The 20,348-nt window shown below is 35.5% G+C and overlaps 1 protein-coding gene and 1 long non-coding RNA gene across 2 annotated transcripts; both read right to left on the minus strand.

The window, feature by feature from the left end:
- Nucleotides 1-2,260: 2,260 nt before the first annotated feature.
- LOC128205874 (scavenger receptor class F member 2-like) lies at nucleotides 2,261-6,393 on the minus strand. Its single transcript, XM_052907907.1, has 3 exons — nucleotides 5,298-6,393; nucleotides 3,566-3,694; nucleotides 2,261-3,347 (listed from the first exon to the last, which is right to left on the minus strand). The coding sequence occupies exons 1-3, from the start codon at nucleotides 6,004-6,006 to the stop codon at nucleotides 3,223-3,225; spliced, it is 963 nt and encodes a 320-aa protein (XP_052763867.1). The 5' UTR covers nucleotides 6,007-6,393; the 3' UTR covers nucleotides 2,261-3,222.
- An 8-nt stretch (nucleotides 6,394-6,401) lies between these two features.
- On the minus strand, nucleotides 6,402-18,702 carry LOC128205876 (uncharacterized). Its single transcript, XR_008256347.1, has 3 exons — nucleotides 18,571-18,702; nucleotides 7,218-7,297; nucleotides 6,402-7,109 (listed from the first exon to the last, which is right to left on the minus strand). It is a non-coding gene; the product is annotated as an uncharacterized LOC128205876 (long non-coding RNA).
- Nucleotides 18,703-20,348: the final 1,646 nt, after the last annotated feature.

Raw genomic sequence — 20,348 nt, forward strand, 5'->3', positions numbered from 1 at the left:
TGTTGTTTGTTTTCCACCAATCACTGTCTAATATATAACTTTAACTGCCCTGAAAATTTCACGCAATTATCCTCAGTAGTTTTTAAATTATTTTGAAAAGGCTACTGGTAGCGTTAGAAAAGTTGTTAAGTGTAGGTTATTGTTGTTGCAGGGACTGTTGTCTATGTTAATAAAATTGCAGGGACTGTTGTCTAAGATCTTGTTGTTGCAGGGACTGTTGTCTAAGTTATTGTTGTTGCAGGGACTGTTGTCTAAGTTATTGTTGTTGAAGGGACTGTTGTCTAGGTTATTGTTGTTGCAGGGACAGTGGACTAAGATAGTGTTGTTGCAGGGACTGTTGTCATAGTTATTATTGTTGAAGGGACTGTTGTCTTAGTTATTGTTGTTGCAAGGACTGTTGTCTAAGTTATTGTTGTTGAAGGGACTGTTGTCCTAGTTATTGTTGTTGAAGGGACTGTTGTCTTAGTTATTGTTGTTGAAGGGACTGTTTTCTTAGTTATTGTTGTTGAAGGTACGGTTGTCTAAGTTATTGTTGTTGCAGGGGATGTTGTCTTAGTTATTGTTGTTGAAGGGACTTTTGTCTTAGTTATTGTTGTTAAAGGGACTTTTGTCTTAGTTATTGTTGTTGAAAGGACTTTTGTCTAAGTTATTGTTGTTGAAGGGACTGTTGTCTTAGTTATTGTTGTTGAAGGGACTGTTGTCTTAGTTATTGTTGTTGAAGGGACTGTTGTCTTAGTTATTGTTGTTGAAGGGACGGTTGTCTAAGTTATTGTTGTTGCAGGGGATATTGACTAAGTAATTGGTATTACATTGACTGTTATTAAATACATGAATAGCGTATAAACGTTTTGCTCTGATAAAAAATAAAATAATATAAATATCTAACTATCCGGTTACCGTATTCGGTTTCAAATTCATTTCCCATATACAAATACAAAATAATTCCCGTTACTCGTGTCGATTAACTGAGACAAATATTAGTTACTACTAACGGAATGTCAACGTTAAGCTGTTACCGTCGTATCAATTGTCTATAAGTTAATTTGATTCTCGATTGACAGCGCGCACGTGGTAACCGGTATAAACATAACTAAAACTTAATTTGTTTTTGTTAAGCTGTATATCTCAAACAAAATGGTTATTTAAGCTCCCGCATAATAATCTCAGCTGAGAAGACGCGTTTTGTCATTCGCTGTTTTTTGCAACAATACTTGACTTCAACATGCGTTTTTTCGGCTCGACGGACATAAATTTAATATGGAAGTAGTAGTATAATATTGCTATGCAATAGTAGTTGATTTGGCTATAAAATAAAAACAAACTATAAGAAATATAAGCGAATAAGATGTGGTTTAAATAAATTTATTCGCTTATGGTTAATCATGCTGTCGTTTCCTCGTTAACTATTGTTTTAAATTAATTGCCATATCTGAGTCGGATCTGCGCGATATCAAAAATGGTCTGCGGACAGCGAAGCACGCAAGGTTCGAGACGGCCACGTCGTTAAAATGGACATAGTTCACATGCGCTCAGGTGAAGACCAAAAACGCCCCGTCTGCCAACCGCATATCTCAACCGTCAGGAGCGCCGACACGCGCCGCGACATTCAGTGCCACATCATACATCGACGCTCTATCTAAGAAAAATTGGACGTGCAGGTCGGTCATAGCATGATCCCATACTTTACCACAACCTTGGTGAATTAGGAAAATTGTGAGCAAGGTATAATCCCTATTAATCAATTCTCTTTAGAGCAGGATGCAACCATGTATATCTCGCCCAGCATATATAGCCATTTTGGAGACTCAATGTTGGCTTCCATTGGATCTCAGATCATTTTTGGTAACTTTGTCAATTTAAGTCAATATTAAAGTCAATTTTCAGACGTAGAACGCCCTTAAACTGTCAAGATGATAGAAGACCATTATCAATAGCGAGATTGCGCTTAGAGCCAAACCAAATAATTAATATATTAAACATTAAAAAATGGACCGACGCCTTTCTTTATTTATAGATCCTTATTCTTAACAGTCCACCCCAATATAACACAATAGTTGATGGAATACTGGCGAGACAAAGGGCGGTAGCTAGAAAATATGTTTGACTCGGCTGGCGTGAAAATGACCAACAATTAAGAATGCACTTTGCAATTGACACATCGAGCCTATTGGTTGCAAAAAAGGATAATGAGCTGTGTTTTCGGCCATGGGTCCGTCATTCGCTGTTGTAAATAATGTAGAGAAACACAGTTCTACCAAATTGTTTTATTATTATAATCAACGGCAACGCCACAACACAGCAAATTTTAACACACTTGCCTAATATGTAACAGTCATCACCCTTCTAGGTACTGTGTTTCAAATGAAAGAATAGTAACAACAGTGGCCAAGCACAGTACCATGGCGCAGCATACCACACGCTGCCCGTTTTCAATCGGGATAATTTCCGCTCTTTCTTAAGTCAGTAATCCCGCTTCCCCCAATCAGACAAACCACGTTATCTTAACTTATAATATATAAACATATAAACTATATTAACAAATAAAGTTTCCTGGCTACTCGCCATTATTGTCGTAGACTTACCGAATTTTATATTGCAATACCAAAAATTAGTGCACGCACACAAATAGGAAATGATTTTAAACATCGTTTCGAGCTTGGTTACTCTGAATAGAGAACCATCTCAGAATAAAAACAAATCTTAAGTCAGGTGAAGCTAATCAGGTTTGTTTTTATGTTATATGTATTTGGCGTTGACTCTGTTGACTCGTTGTTTATGTTAAAACGTTCGACTTCTGTGCTTGAAGTCGTTCATATAAATATTGTATCGATAATTAGAATACGGTGTGCAATTGCGCTGCAGACCTTTACAATGCTTTATAACGCGCACAACTTACAAAGTCTGATGGTTGCGACACCGTCATAGTCACCTGTTTATGTCGTAGTTTATGTTTTAATTATGTTCATTTCTGTCATAATGAGTACTGCTTGTATTGTCGGTCAGTCGGTATTCCGCATAAAACATACTTCGGGTTTTATATCGTGCATAAAACTGACGAAACATAAGACGAACAAATAAATATAAATGTTTCTGTAATAACCTACACACGATACATTTTAAAACTGAGATTGTAGCTTTATACTAAGTAGCAAAATATGTCAATATTAAGCGGACTATGTCCTATATTCAGTATCAAATGAGAAATATCAGTTCGTCGAACTTCTAAATTGAAAGCACAGTATAATTATCGTCAACATTCCTGTATATTGGTTCGATTGCCTGTCTTTGGAGCTGCTCATATGCCTTTTCGGTTTCAATCTGATCTAACTGTATTTCCGAACTTTGTTCTACAAAATAAAATGTAGCCCATCAAACAGACTTCAATTGAAATATATATATATATACATTATCTAATGCGTGTGAGGCAGGTTATGAACTACTTATGTAAAACTACCAGTGGTGCCCTGATATTTTTTTAGACAATACAAATTATGATATAAGAAGGAATTATACATATTCATGTTATGAATAATAATATTGATAAAACCAGTATGATATCAGATACCTATTGGTTTAGATCTTCGTCTGTTCCACAGGTAGCAACCAGCAGCTGTTGAAATGAACAAAGTAGCAAACACTCCCACTAAAGCTGCGAGTGCAATATTTGTGGAAGAAGTAATGTAAATTCGTCTTTCTGAAATATCATGAATAAGTACTAAATTCAACTTATATGCATAACTTTTAATCTAATATGCAGCACCTTCTGAATCGAAACCTTCTTTAATAAATACATTTCATTTAAACTCCTTTCCCTAATATCAGTCCTTTAATTCATGATGTTTAAACAATTATAAAATAAAAGAATATTTGGCGAAACTCATTTCTCGTTTGTAAAAACTAGCGGACAAATAACTTGACTGCGTGAATGTTAATATATTTATTAAAAAGGATAAATCACTGGATGTATCCCTTAAGAAATATATGGTACAAATCAACTTTTATTGAAGCTTTGACCAAAAGGCACTTTCAGACTAATAACAAACGCATTCGTGCAACACAGTGCATATGTTATTTACCGAGAAAAAGACTACATGAAAACTTATAGTACCCCAGATCGACACGTGACGTTACGTCGCCAATCAAAAGAAGTTGCGGATGTGTACTGACAGAGCAAATGCATCACAAGGTGGCACAGATTAGGAACAGTAGTACTGTTATGTTAATTGAAATAACTTAAGATTACTAATAACATTTTGTTATTTTATTGCAGAATACCTATATATTTTTAACTTATATTTGAATGATACAGTTAACTTATAGTATCATCAACATGAATTAATCGCCTTAAAAAGTGAGTATAAGGTCATAATTAATAATGCCATTATTAATCAATAAGTGAGAAGAAAAAATAACATACTAATCATCCTATATTACCACCTCATTTACACTACTTAAATGAACTGCCTCTCGGCAATTTCGATTTTTTTCCGATATAAGCAACATGTTTGGATATGTTCGGATCGCGAATCATTGCAAAACAAAATACATGAACAATGATTTATCTATCTTGTTATTGTTCTTTTTTTTGTCACCAGGTCCCGAATAGCTTAAATAGACGTTTTAGAAAGTGTTAGTTTATGATATGTTAAATACATTGTTGTCATTAGAATTTTATTTACATTTCAAAGTGATTTCAAGTGATTGATCTTTTCCCGCAATATTGTTGCGAATTTCGATAAACTGTTTCAGGTTACGGTCTCGTCGTGTTTTCTTAAATGAAATGAAGTATTTTTTATTATCAATAAACGAAATAAATAATGAACTGTTAGTTTAAATATAAGTTTTAAAATGCGGGATGGATATCATCATCGGGGATATGAACGCAGTTGGGCTGGTTAAAGTGCCCATGGACTCCACACACTTTAACCAGCCTCTCTGCGTTCATACCCCGTTATGTCATCAACCCTGCAATTAATTCCTTACATAACACGTTAACTTAAAAGGTGTTGTTAATGACTAAAACCAATCGAAGAAAGGGTGATAGATAAACGTGTGTAGCATATTCTAATGAATCTGTGAATGTTTTAAACCAACAATGTTCAGCTACATATCTTAAGAAACTCTTTACTTTAGACTTAGCCTTGAAAAGGTATATTCCGAATGAATAATTTCCGTTGCTATCATTTGAAGTTTTAATCGTTTATAGTAATATTCTTATTCAAACAAAGTTCTTCATGTGTACTTAAACAGTCATATTGATAGCCGTAAAAAAGTGTGAAAATGCCATTTGCACGTACCGGTACAATATCTGCCTTCAAGATCATTAATGCAGCCATACAAACAGTCGCCATCGGTATTACAACTCGTTTTTGTTTCAGTTTGCAGGCAATTTTCAGGGCAATTCGTTTGACACATATTGCCAAAGAAATTTCTTTCGCACCCAAGAGAACAAAGACCAGTTATTTGTTCGCACTTTCCTTCAAAGCATGATGAGATGCATGATTCATTGCAGAATAGCCCATGTACAGTTTGCTCAACACATGAAAAACAGATTCCAGATTCTTGCTGACAAGTTTCACAACTTGAACTGCACAGAATGTCACATTTGTCTCCCCAAAATGTTCCTTCACAGCCTTTTATACATCTGCCGGTATCAGAATCACACTGCCCATTTTTACAGTTATCGTTGCAACTAATGCAATTTCCAGTTTCATTCGGGTAAAATCCTTCCCTACACACCAAACACATTCCATCGTATTGACTGCATATAAAGCATTCAGCGTTAATATCGGTACATTTCTGAGAGCAATCCATGCCATAAAATGCGTCTGCACACCCACTTGTGCACTGGGGTCCACGTGTGCAGAAAGCACCTTTACAATTTTGAGGGCACTCACAACATGAATTATCGCTGCTAGTAAGAAAGAAAGTACTACTGAGGCATGTGGTGCAGGCATTATTAGTACAGTATATCTTATGACATTTACACTGATATCCAGGATTCATCCACTGATCTAAGCAATCGTTACAATAATCCCCTCCATTGCAGTCGCAATTAGGTGGACACTTGCATGTTGAGCCAGAGTATCCATTTGAGCATGATGTACAGTATGATTGATCATTCTGTAGACATGACTTACAGTCCGAATCACATTTCGTAGTGCAATTATTTCCGGAGTATCCAAAATTACAACCGTTTGTGCATGCGCCATCGATTCTTGAACATATACCTCCAACACACTGATCTGAACAATGCAAGTCACATAGCAATCCATACAGTCCGTTTTTGCATAAATTGCATTTCCTTCCATCAAAGTTCTCATGACAACTGCATGATCCGTCTTCTTTGCCACAATATGAAGTTAAACAACCTACACCACATGCTTGTTGACAATTTTCCCCATATTTTCCTATAACACATTCGTCACAATGTGTACCCGTAAAATTATTCGTACATGTACATGTCCCATTTCTATAACATTCTCCAACACTACAACCCGTAGAACAAGTGTTTTTGCATTGTTCCCCATAATAACCATGTTCGCATTGAGTACATGTTCCATTCCCCATACATTTACGACCGCTACATCCGCTGGGACACGTCATTTTGCAGTCTGCCCCGTAATAACCATCTTTACATTCCATGCAAAAGGAACCATCAAAATTAGTTTTACATGAATCACATCCAGTCAAGTTTGTACAATGGCAGTTCCGATAATGGCAGTTCAAAGAGCAATCTGTGCCATATTTCCCTTGTAAACAAATGTCACATTTTTCTCCTTCAAAATTCGCTGTACATGTACTACAGGTTCCGTCATCATTACATTTTCCATCTACACACCCGACTGAACATGTTTTATTGCAGTTTTTTTTAAAATCATAAAATGTATCCTTGCATGATTTGCAGATGTTTCCATAATGATGGTTGCATGCATAGCAGTTACCGCGGCAATATTGTTTGCACCTGTATGCGGTTATTGTGTCAACGCAGCCATCCATACAATAGTTTTCTCCATATGAGGCATCAGTACTACATCTAGTATTTCCTCCGATACAACAAGCACAGTCTACGGAGCAGTCCACCTCAGTCCCGTTTATGATGGCCGTAGCTAAAAGACAAATGTTTACAATATTGATCCAGTACGCGCGTGTTGCTTGCTGCTAGCTGAATTCAAATCTTATCTTTTAAGAAATAATTTAATATAACATGCACGTACCTGCCGAACATAGACGTGCCAGGCATAGTACAGTAATCATCCGAAACATGACTATGTTCTGGAGATCCTTAAAGCCTTGTCTGTAACAGACAAACATAATTTACAGTTAAAACAAACTAACTGACAAGAGCAAGCTTGTATATATATATACACACTATAAGATTTATTATGGTAATCGAATATTCGAATATTGGATCGAAATAATATTCGAATATCAATTTTACAGTTCGTTTGCATCCCTAACATATACATATATTAGGGAAGCAAACGAACGGCAAAATTGATATTCGAGTATTCGAATATTCCTTCGATCGAATATTCGAATATTTGATTACCAAAATAAATATTGTAGTGACATATTACTTTCGCTATAGTTACAGCCGGGGCATAAACAACTCTTTTTTTCGCAACCGGTACACGCGACGGATCCTGATTCCTCAATAGATTAGCCTCAGAAATTCAGCGATACATTTTGAACAATCAAAAAACAAACTCTAATAATTCCAACTGCACTTCATTCATATTTGTAAACAATGCGAAATAATAAACTCCCAGTTTAATGACGTTATTAGATAACGTAGGATTTTGTAGTACGATCAGCTTCGTTCTCGGATATACCTTAATATAACTATGGAAAACAAATGCAACTTGGGACCTAGTTATATAATGGAACAAAAACAAACATTGATTTTGACACAAATATTGTACAACAATACAGGAAATATATTCAAAAACACATATGAAGGCAAAAAGAAAATATATATCAGTGTGTGTATGTGTGTGAGGATGTTTGAGGGTGTATGTGTGGTAGGGTGTGTGAGCGTGTATGAGTATAAGGGTGTGTTCGTGTGCGCGTGAGTGAGGATGTATGTGTATAAGGGTGTGTTCGTGTGCGCGTGAGTGAGGATGTATGTGAATAAGGGTGTGTTCGTGTGCGCGTGAGTGAGGATGTATGTGTATAAGGGTGTGTTCGTGGGCGCGTGAGTGAGGATGTATTTGTATAAGGGTGTGTTCGTGTGCGCGTGAGTGAGGATGTATTTGTATAAGGGTGTGTTCGTGTGCGCGTGAGTGAGGATGTATGTGTGTAAGGGTGTGTTCGTGTGCGCGTGAGTGAGGATGTATGTGTATAAGGGTGTGTTCGTGGGCGCGTGAGTGAGGATGTATTTGTATAAGGGTGTGTTCGTGTGCGCGTGAGTGTGGATGTATGTGTGTAAGGGTGTGTTCGTGTGCGCGTGAGTGAGGATGTATGTGTATAAGGGTGTGTTCGTGTGCGCGTGAGTGAGGATGTATGTGTATAAGGGTGTGTTCGTGTGCGCGTGAGTGAGGATGTATGTGTGTAAGGGTGTGTTCGTGTGCGCGTGAGTGAGGATGTATGTGTGTAAGGGTGTGTGCGATTGAGAGTGTATGAGTGAGGGTGTATGTATGAAGGTATATATATATATGTGTGTGTGTGTGTGTGCGTGTGTGCGTGTGTGCGTGTGTGCGTTTGAGCGTGTGCGCGTGTGTGCGTGTGTGCGTGCGTGTGTGCGTTCGTGTAAGCGTGTGTGCGTGAGGATGTATGTGTGTGTGTGTCCTTGCGTGCATGCGTGCGTGCGTGTGCATATATTATGCTAAAAATAAGGCAAACAAAAGACGTTTTCGGTTAGCTAGTTTAACTTTCAGTTTGAAATGTTTTGTACAATTATTGCTTAAATTATAAATGTCACAGACTTCTTGTACAAAGACATACTCTTTGTCTTAGAACGTTTACAATCCATTATAAATAGTTGCGTTATTTATTGTACTGAATATAATATTATCAGTATAAGCGATATAAGACGTTTGATTTCTTATCATTTAGCTGTGAGAGGATGATTTGTTCGAACATACAAATGCAGATCATCAATACAGGCCACATAGTATTGTCACAGTCGTTATATATGTATTGGCAGTTGCGCAATAAATCGACAGAATAACGAATTTCATTCAAAAATATAAACAAGTAGGTCGGTATAAATATATGGCCCAAGATTGTATTGTTCTTTATCATTTTTTTCACCAGTAATCACATTGAACTTATTTGACAATGGGCTAAATGACTTCAAAAAAATTAAAAAATATAAAACCAAGAAATAAAATATATGTTTTTGTTTTGGTAAGCTAAAAAACGCTCAAAGAATATTGAAAAACATACTGGTCAAACATGTTGCCTGGATAATCACTGACAAGACTTGTTACAGTTGCTTGCACACTGACAGTACTTGTCACAGTTTCCTGCACACTGACATGATTTTGTTCAGTTGCCTGCACACTGACAGGACTTGGTAATTGACTGCACACTGACAGCACTTGGTACAGATAGCTGTACACTGACAGAACTTTTTTCAGTTGCCTGCACACTGACAGGACTTTGTTCAATTGCCTCCACACTGACAAAATTGTTTTCAATTGGTTGAACACTGAAATAACTTTTAGTATAGATACACAAACAACAAACAGTGCACCATCCGATAAAATCAATAAACTGCCTTTAAGGAACTGTACACCAGATTGGCCCCAAAAGAGGGTATTTTCCTGTAACGAATCTCAGGACATTAATTAATAGAATGTGTTACGCTTTGATATCATAATTGTAAAAACAGTACCAAAATGTAAAAACAAAATTGTGTCGGAGACCGGGTTCGAACCCGTGTCGCCAAAATTGTAATCGAGCGTCGTATCAACTGAGCTACGACGGCTTACTGTAATCGGGTGACATAATAAAGCTATACACCTAACTCGGTAACATCCCCTGATAACACCGACTATCCAATTACGCATAAGGAATGAATTCTACTAGGTATACATACCCAGTAATCTTTTTTAATGGAAAACTACGAAATAACTGCTAAACTTAAATAAATTGTAAACTATATGGTACTTCAGTTAATAAGTTTCTGTGCATTGCACACATTAATACCAAGTTTATGACAGTTTTCGACAAATTTCTTTTTTTCTTGCAAATTGATCATCTGATGCACAGTTGCTTTAAGCTCTAAAAATCAAATATTATAACACATTCAGCACCTTCCATTAATATACTTCCATCAAGGTAAACATTACCTTCCTTCACATATTCACTTTCAAATTTGTCTTTATATACATTAAGGCTTATTCACTATCCACACAGAACATAAGATTGTAGCTTAGAATAATGTACATGAAGTTTACAATAATCTACATGAAGTTCAATGGAAAAGTCTAGTTATTAAATTTATCATTTAGTAAAAATGAAATTTCTTCTTAAGAAAAAAGTGTATAATAATTATTTGAATATATGAACCTAAAAAAGGAACAATAACTACCTTAGAAGTGACTATGTTGAAGACTTAATAAAATTTAAAATCTATTCCCTTGTTAATAAAAATTGAAAGTAGTGGAATCTCCAACAAAAAGGGAGACCATATAGCAAGACTTACTGCCCTTGCTTCTAGCACTTTACATAACTATCAGATTTTAACATTTTGGCCATTTTGTTGTTGTTGTTGTTGTTGATCAAACATGACCCCTTGTTGTATTTTTATAGCGGGTCACCCAAGGAAGCTTCCTGTAACGAGGAGATGTTTTTTAACGCAAAACAGGAAGTCAGCCATTTTGTTGTTGTTGTTGTTGTTGTTGTTGTTGATCAATCGTTAACTTTTGTTGTGTTTTTGTAGAGGGTCATCCAAGGAAGCTTCCTGTAAAGTTTCATTGAATTGTGATCGGTTGTTTCAGAGAAGAGGTTTTTCGAAGCAAAACAGGAAGTCGGCCATTTTGTTGATGTTGTTGTTGATCAATCGTGACTCCTTGTTGTATTTTTGTAATTGGTCACCTAATAAAGCTTCCTGTGAAGTTTCATTGAGTTTGGCCAGGTAGTTTTAAAGGAGAAGTTTTTTAAACAATTGTTGACTGACGGACTGACTGACTGACTGACTGACTGACGGACGGACCGACGGACGGACGCCGGACTAAGACCGATCACAATAGCTCACCTTGAGCATTTCGTGCTCTTGTGAGCTAAAAATGCAAGACTTGTACACATATTAAACTAAATCTAAATTATTAAGATAACATGAACTGTACGAGATCAGACTTACTTTGATTGAGAATGTACCGATATTATCCGAAGAAAGAAGCTTCAAGATAAATTTAAAGCTTGCGGCAAAAAATCCAAACTTAAGAATTAGTCATCCTTCGTGTTGAAACCATAACGATCTACAGACACGACTGTAATATTCGTCATTTTTCTCAAACAGGAAGAAAATATTGCAACCATTTTTGTCAGCCCACTTAACACTATTAACATAGACGAATATGTCGCATGTAGTTGACTGAATAGATCGTTGATACATGATACAACAATTTACACATTTTAAAAAGCGTTCGTATAGCTCAGGTTTATAAATGTACGTATTCGTTTTCAATGTATATGAGATGTTTACTCGCTGAAGAGTGACTGACGCTATGGAACCTGCTGTATTTAGGTAAGTTAAACTCAAATAATGTTTATATCATTAAACGAGATCAAATCATAATGTTGAAAACCAATTAATTGTTTTTCTTCGGTATCATGCTATTGTCAATGCCCTTACTATCATATTAGTTATTAGTTTATGCAACGAAAAGTATCATAGTCGATATTATAAAGGGACAACCTCGGATCCAAGGTAAAATTAAGATCTAGATGTATTAAGACTAGGAGTTTGGTAGTCAGGCGTGGAGGGCCACATAGAGCATTTGGTACTATAACGGGAACCAAATTGAAGTTGTTCCATTTTATGAATATTCTATATTTCATACCCTAACCTTGTCCTAGACTAAAACACAAGAAACACTTAGACTACAAGCTACAAAGGCATTGTCTAATATCTATACATTTTAGAACATATTCGTTATTTTCAATGAAAGGAGTCTGTTAAACTGTTTGGCTCCATTGTGGGACCTATACAGTGTTATTCAACAGAAATGTGGGCTAATTATTATATAAACAACATGTTTGAATAGTAAAGAATAGTAAAGTTTCATTTTTTTTAATAATGCGAGGGTTTAATTCACGCCAAAATGTGATATAATTGAACTGTTGTGTGTAGGTGAATGCAGGTGCATGTGCGGTAGGGTGTTTGAGGGTGTATGTGTGTATGCTAGAGAGTTTTGTGAGGGTGTATGTGTGGTCGAATGTGTGAGGGTGTGTGTCTATAAGAGTGTATTTGTAGTAGGGTGTTTGAGGGTGTGTGTGTGTGTGTATGTGAAAGATTTGTGAGGGTGTATGTGTGGTACGTTGTGTGAGGGTGTCTATGTATGGGGTGTATGTGTCGTAGGGTGTGTGAGGGTGTATGTGTGGGAGAATGTGTGCGTATGCGCGTGTGTGAGCATTTGTGATGGTGCATGTGTGGTAGTGCGTGCGTGCGTGCGTGTGTGTGTGTGTATACATGCGTGCGTTCGTGCATGCGTGTGCGTGCGTGCTTGAGTGTGTGCGTGCGCGTGTGTGTGTGTGCGTGCGTGCGTCAATGCGTGCGTGCGAGCGTGGAATATAAAAAGTTATTGACTTAATTCAAAATAAAAATATCATCTTATCTATGACAAACTTTACAAAAATCTGAATTCAAAATAAATTGACATTTGCCGAAGTCTTAAACCACGACAATCCGCACTCACAACGATATTTTATAAATTATTCCTAAAGATAATTCAACTATCGTGACGAGGTGTAATATACCCGATTAGAGGTATGTATCCACTTGCGATGGACAAGGGGACAATAATACTGTGATATGATACAACAGTTAAAACATTTTCAAAAGCGTACTCAAGGTTTTTGATCTATCGCCATACTTTTAATTTTCAAAGCGCGTTTAATTCGTAAATGTGTTATTTCTACAGCTGCTATATTCAATCATAATACAAACTGTTTAAATCATAATATTATATTATATTGTACTGTTTAAAACAATTAACACGTTGCGCTTATAGATTTGTCTGCACTATTACATTACTATTATTGTGGTATTTTCCTGCTTTGATCAATATATTCCTGCGTACATCATCTCTCATAAAGGTCACAGTTTATTACGTTCTGAGATGTGGAGAAACTACAATATAAAGCATATACTTACAACAAGTTCTCCAGACTGAAAATAGTTTATCATAATCCCATTTCCCTTGAAAAAAGTCCATGAAAGTTGTAAGTTGTGAAGATAAATATATGCAAGCGTACGAAATCGTAATAAACAAAACGATTTTGATGTAGTAGATTTAGTTCTAAAGTCAAAGTTGCTAGTTGTAACTTATCTACAAAATCAACATTAAAACAGCCATCAAAACTTTCTTGAGCATTATTGAGTAAAACAGAAATTCAAGCGACGTAATTGCAACTATCAGCTAAATACATACCGATATTTGAAGCTTACAGGTGCCATACATACGGCTGATTAAGTAACCCCGGACGCTCTTTTGCTGAAGATCTCAGATCTCTCTCAAACCGACATTGTTTCAATGAAGATACAGACTGGTAATCCCCCCCCCCCCCCCGACAACACACACGCACACAACAAGAAGTCCATTTAAGACCCCATTTTAACAATATGACAATTATTTGACAGTGTGTTGGTTTTAGACAACTGTACAGAATAACAACACGCACATCGAACCCCTTACCACTTCGTGATGATGTAATTGCAATTTTAGGTAAAAGATCTTGATTTAGTTTTCTCGGTTTAAGAGCGGATATTGTATAAGGAGTATCGAAATTTATCAACAGACGAAGTATCGAAGTTCTGGGACTAGCATTGTTTTGAAGTACAGGCTTAAGTCGAGTTTCTATTTACAGGTATGTCATGCATCGAAGTAGAGGGACAAGTCCAGTATCGGAGTACAGGGACATTCCAATTGCTGTATGGACTTACCGGAAAAGGCTCAATTATTAAGTAAAGAGAAAGGCCAAATATAACATGGACAATCTCATTATCGATGTACAGGGATAGGCCAAGCAGTTTAGTACAGAGACAAGTTAAGTATTGAAGTACAGCGACAAGCCCAGGGTCGAAGTACAGAGACAGTATCAACCTCAGTATTAAATACAGCGAGAAGCCCGGTAGTGAAAACAAGGGACACTCAAAATCGTAGTACAGGGAAAAGCCAAGTATCGAAGGACGTGGACAGACCCAACATCGTAGTACAGTTACAAGCCAAGAAATAAAGAACAGGTACCAGCAAAATATCGAAGTACAGAAACAAGCTCAGTACAGGGACAGGCCAAATGTCGAAGTACTGTTACTTGCATAGTTACAAAGTACAGGGACCATCTGAGTATCTAAACACAGGGATATGCCCAGTATAGAAGAACAGGAACACGCCAGAGTATTGAAGTACACAGAGAAGCCAAAGCTCAAAGTGCAGGGACTGGCCCAGTACATAGCAGTATAGGGACAAACTAAGTAGCCCAAAACTAACTAAGAATTTGTATAGGATTGCAAATATACCAAATGCGCAATAAACGACACAAGCAGTTTAAAAGGAGCTGATGTATTTTGCAAGCGTTTAACAATTATATATATATATATTCATGTTTAAAATAGAGGCAAACATAATTTATAAACATATGTATTTATTTTAATGTGTGCCTCTTCTTCAAACAAAAGTGTGTTATCAATTCATAGTAGAAGGTGAAAGCCTATACATCCTTATACATGTATGTAAAATGCAAAATGATTTCAATAATTAAACTAAATTAATTAGATAAAATGAAATATCCAGATCACACTTCATATTTTGGAAGATGTACTCATATCATCCGAAGTAGCCGCTCTCGGCAAAACCATATCGATCTACAGCCACGATTGTCATATCACCATTTTTCCCAAACAGGAAGAAAATATTGCAACCCTTGTTTGTCTGCCCACTTAATATTTAACACAGACGGGTAGGTCGCTTGCACTGGACTGAATGATACATTGAAACATGATACAAACATTTTCAAAAAGCGTCCTCATATCGCAGGTTTATAAATGTATGTATTCGTTTTCAATCTAAATGAAATTAGTATGCTTTGTAGAATAAATGATTCGATGCAACCTGCTGTAGTTAGTAGAGTTAATTTTAAATATTTAAAATCATAAAACCAGATATATTTATAACGTTGGTAATCCATTAATTGTTAGTACTAGGTTTCATGATTTCTTCGTAGCCTTTATATGAGTTTAAGTTCATGCAAGGAATAGTAGCGTAATCGATTTGATTTTAGTACAACGTCGGCTTCCAAACTAGTTGTAAGATCTAGATATATTCAGTCTAAGATTATGGTATTAAGACGTGGAGGGCCACTTGTGCACTATGTAGTATAACGGAAACCAAATTGAAGTTGTTCCATGTTATTATTATCCAATATTTCATATCCCTAATTTTGTCCTGGAATTAAACACAAGAAACACTTCGATTACAAGCTGCGAAGGCAGTGTCTAATATCTATACATTTCAGAACATATTCGGTCATTTTCAACGAAAGGACGCTCTTAAACTGTTAAACTCTATTGTGGTACCTTTAAAGTGTTATTCAACAGAAAATTGGAGTTATTGTCGTAATAAAAATGATGAGAGTGTATATACAAGCTTATGTAGAATTGAACAGTTCTGTTTCAAATTGTTTGAATAAGTGAGGAAGTCACTCCCTTTATGTAATATATATGACATGTTGTGTAAAGCATTGGTCGAAACAGAGGAGCATGCCTAACCACAGGTACCCTTATAACTTTTATATAATGCTAACGTACTAAGAAAATGCTGTTAAACGAAATGGGCCACAGGATTAAAAGCCTTTTGTTCCAATATGAATGCGATTATGTATGGATCGCCGGCGAAGTTGTTTCATTCTTCATCGAAAGTGTTTCACTATAGATATTTTAAAAGTCTTTAGAACCCAGAGAGATATCTATCCTTATACTGAAGAAGTCTAATTTCCGTTGTTCTAGCAATGATGTAGAGATTGAAATGATAAAACTGATCAATTTGTTAGGTTTTATCATTAGCGTTTTGATTATAGCGAGATGTATGGTGTATGTCTATGTAGAACAAGATGCATATCACTGTATATTACTTTGTCAAATGTATGATAATAATGTGAGACAAACATACTTGCATGAGCAATTTTAAAACAAAATTGTAACACTTTATTGATCTATCAATTAATATGATCATAAAAAATAATGCTGTTCATAATCAGTTTCCTAGCAATATTTACATTAAAATTAAAAAAAAAACACTTAATTTTATGTTCTAAAAATGTACATGATATTCTAAAGTGCCTAATGCTTAATTTCGTTTTAAGACAAAAATGCTGGCATGTTTTACAATCTGTTCAGCATCAGTGTATGCTTACCCTCTCTTTAGCAAACATTTAATCAAACAATTAAAATTACGTATCACTTTATTGACCATAAACTATAATGAATTTAACTGTACTGTGTGTTCGCTTTAATACAATAATGAAAATAATAGTTTAAGGCTTATTATCTTGAATTAAACTTAATAATCCTCGTAATTTATACAATAGAAAATGGCTTTCCTGACATAGTCTCCGATTGATATATTGAAAAGACGATAGACGCACAACACTTGATGGATTCCCTGACCCGGGCTCCGTTTTGAAAAGACGCAAATTAATGGGCAAATGATAATGGCTTTCCATGCTTGTTTTCTATTTAGAATAACTCAAATGATAGATAGTCAACACTAAATGGCACTACAGACTTGGTCTTCATTTCGATTAACTCAACTGATAGTTAGACAACACTCTATTATTAGGGGCTTTGAAATAAGAATAGAAAGTGAACAATCTTTGCTTGGTAGAAACGTGTATGCATGTTTTCCAAGAAAAGAGTAATCGTTGCCAAAATATTACATTGCGGTTTTGCAAGCCCAGTGTTTCTAGAAATGAATATTAATGCAATGTATGGTTAACGTTTGTTTCAACAATTTTTGTTTATACGGTACGTTGCAATGTGCTATGGAAAGTCGATGTTTATGGTCAAGGGACATGCTTGGAATAATATTAATTTATTTAAATGCTTATGAATATTGCTTGTGAATACACCATTTTAAAGGCCTTATATTCAGGGCAAGGGACAAGTTTATTTGATGTTAAAACAATCAAACGATCATAGACGTTGTTATATCTTTAAGACAGCTATTAGCTTTAAAGTATCAACCTCTAGTGTTACAAGCCTTCACGCTGTGTAGTACTTAACACTGGTGCAATTTTCTAGAAATCCAGAGAAAATATTCACCGGCTGCTTGAACCCAATCGTCTTGGTTGAGAGGAAAACACATCACAACTCGAAGTGACTTAAAACCATTCTTAGTAAAAAAGACATTGTTATTTAGATTAATATAAATATAAGCATGGCTTGTTGAGGTGACATTTTTAAATAATCTTATTAATTAGGTTATTTCATATTGATCCAGTTATTTGGTTGAGGTCAGTTGTAGCCCGAAGCTACACCCTACGTTTGTACGCGTAGCCTAAAATGTTCAGTTATTAACATAATGACGATGTAAATTTTATCCGGTGCTAAATAATCAGTATATAACATCCGTGCGAATATTATTGGTTTCTACTTGACATCCAGTTTCAAACAGAGCTAGCTCCTATGCTCCTTGTTGATCTTTGTAAATACTGTATGAGTGATCATGCATGTTCTTAGTAACACTGACGAACAGGAATTTGTCTTATTGAAGTGGATTTTCAGCCTTTTTTAACAAAGTTGTTCACTAATGTACCTTTAAACAGCCAATAATGGCTAGACTAGGTAGTTGCATCGTGTGCATTGCAACGGACTACCACTTCGTACAACACGCGTACGTCAAGCAAATGCTTCACGTTGTGCATCAGATTTTGTGGATCGGTTAATTTTTACATGATCGAATAAAGACAATTCTTTTAAACACCAAACTACCATGATAAGATATTGAAATTTGGCTGTACTGTTTTTATATTTAAATCATGTAACTTCGGACATCAGACCCTTTCCCATATGATATTTAGAATGTTGCATATGATTAATGAATAGTATTGCGCAGTAACGTTTATGTTAGAGTATACATCGTTTAAACATATTTATCTGTGTTACTACTATGTTTATTATGAATAAAGCCTGATGTAGTTCACTGATTCTTATTTAATAACCCAACAAATTATCCAGCGTGTTATTTCTTATAAGTTTGAGGATCTAATTATGATTAATGCAAGACGATCATTCTTAACCGACACTACTGATTGATAATAAGCTCGCTCGATTTTGATAAATTGGAAGAAGTTATCACTTGTAGGATTTATGCAGCTTTCCTCTTAACAATAAGTTCTTACCTTAATAATATCCACTTTTTATCAATATTCCAGTTAAAGCATTAATTCGTATCTATTTTAAGACTGTAAAATCTTTCAGGTTTAAAATAGTTAATAGCAGTCCAAATGGAGATGCACTAACCTCAGTCTAAATCATGACAATCCGCAGTCGCGACTAATATGTAACATTTAAATCGCTGAAACAGGAAGAGAATATCGCAATCATTGTCAGTCATACTCATCTTTTCGCAATTTAGCAAGATTACAATGCACTGAATAGGGCGTTGTAACATGATACAACAACTTTTCAAAAGCGCTTATAAGATTTATGAGTGTTCGCAATCGATTTGATTATAAATGTTTGGTTTAGGCGCTATAATCTAAATAATGCTGTGTACTATACAAGAATAAAATAAACCTTTTTTAATTAGATAACTTAAAAATGAAAATGTTTAATCAAAACCAAAAACCTCAGTATTGTGTTAATACAGGGACTATTGTCTAAACACTTGTTGTTGCAGGGACTGTCGTCTAAGTTATTGTTATTGCTGGGACTGTTGTCTAAGCTATTGTTGTTGCACGGACTGTTGTCTAAGCTTTTGCTATTGCAGGTACTGTTGTCTAAGATCTTGTTGTTGCAGGGACTGTTGTCTGAATTATTGTTGTTGCAGGGACTGTTGTCTAAGTTATTATTGTTGCAGGGACTGTTGTCTAAGAATTGTTGTTGCAGGGACTGTTGTCTAAGTTATTATTGTTGCAGGGACTGTTGTCTAAGTAATTGTTGTTGCAGGGACTGTTGTCTAAGTAATTGTTGTTGCAGGGACTGTTGTCTAAGCTATTGTTGTTGCAAGGACTATTGTAAAATCATATACTCTGTATGTGTATTTTCTACTTGCAGTTTAGGAACTATGAAAATGAAATTACATGATCAATGGTTGGACTTGGTTTCACAACAAACAATTGAGTTGCAAAGAAAAGGTCATGTTTTTGTAACATTTGTTCGAGCGTTTCTGATTTTTTTTTTAACTTTACGATCTCCCCTCGTATATGCATATAACATGTTTACCGATATGTAATACTTGTCCTTTAATATAATCTCATTTGTCACTGCATGGAAAATAATGCATGAATGCAAGAAACTTGACTTCATCGACCTCACTGAAATGCAATAGTGTACACACCTTTCAATTATACGATAAACATATACTTTAGAGGACAGATAATTTTATAAACCATATAATTGAAAGAGTGTATAAAATTACTTATTTCACTGATGTCAATGAAACCGGAGATTGCATTCGTAATCATGCAAATAATTTGTGGGTTTAATAAACAAACCGGCGAAATCCATATCAATTCACAATTGTCTTCGCTCTGTTTAGCGGGGACTTCAGCGAGTACTCAGACTACATGCCTTAAAAGGTCTCTAACAAGGTAGTTTAAGCACACAGTAGTAACAAGTTCTAGTGAACAAGGTGTTTAACTGACCGTTACCAGGCGGTAATCGGATTATTGTCAGATTATAGGTTTATACTTTTTTTTAGTTATTTGCTGACTAATTATTAACTGATTAAATGGTTGTCCAAAATTAATGCAACGCTGCCTTCATTGCTTGGGACAGTGCATCTTATAACATGTATGTGTGTACGAGTAAAGTTAAAGTTAAAATAAATTGAATTAAGATAACTATAATTTGTGTACTAATGGAAATAAGGACTCCAATGAATACTTCTACCCTAAACAATATATTGTTGTGATCGTATGGTTGTGTGATCTTCTTATGTAATTTATTTTGTACC

Source organism: Mya arenaria, chromosome 10 (assembly GCF_026914265.1).
Source record: "Mya arenaria isolate MELC-2E11 chromosome 10, ASM2691426v1".
Classification (NCBI taxonomy): domain Eukaryota; kingdom Metazoa; phylum Mollusca; class Bivalvia; order Myida; family Myidae; genus Mya; species Mya arenaria.

Bases quoted from the DNA above. Each gene is read 5' to 3' on its own strand.
- LOC128205874 (XM_052907907.1), bottom strand. From the start codon at position 6,006: ATGAATCCTGGATATCAGTGTAAATGTCATAAGATATACTGTACTAAT. The intron at 3,695-5,297 runs GTACGTGCAAAT...ATGATATTTCAG, and splicing joins TGAAGGCAGATATTGTACCG to AAAGACGAATTTACATTACT. The intron at 3,348-3,565 runs GTATCTGATATC...TTTATTTTGTAG, and splicing joins ACGAAGATCTAAACCAATAG to AACAAAGTTCGGAAATACAG.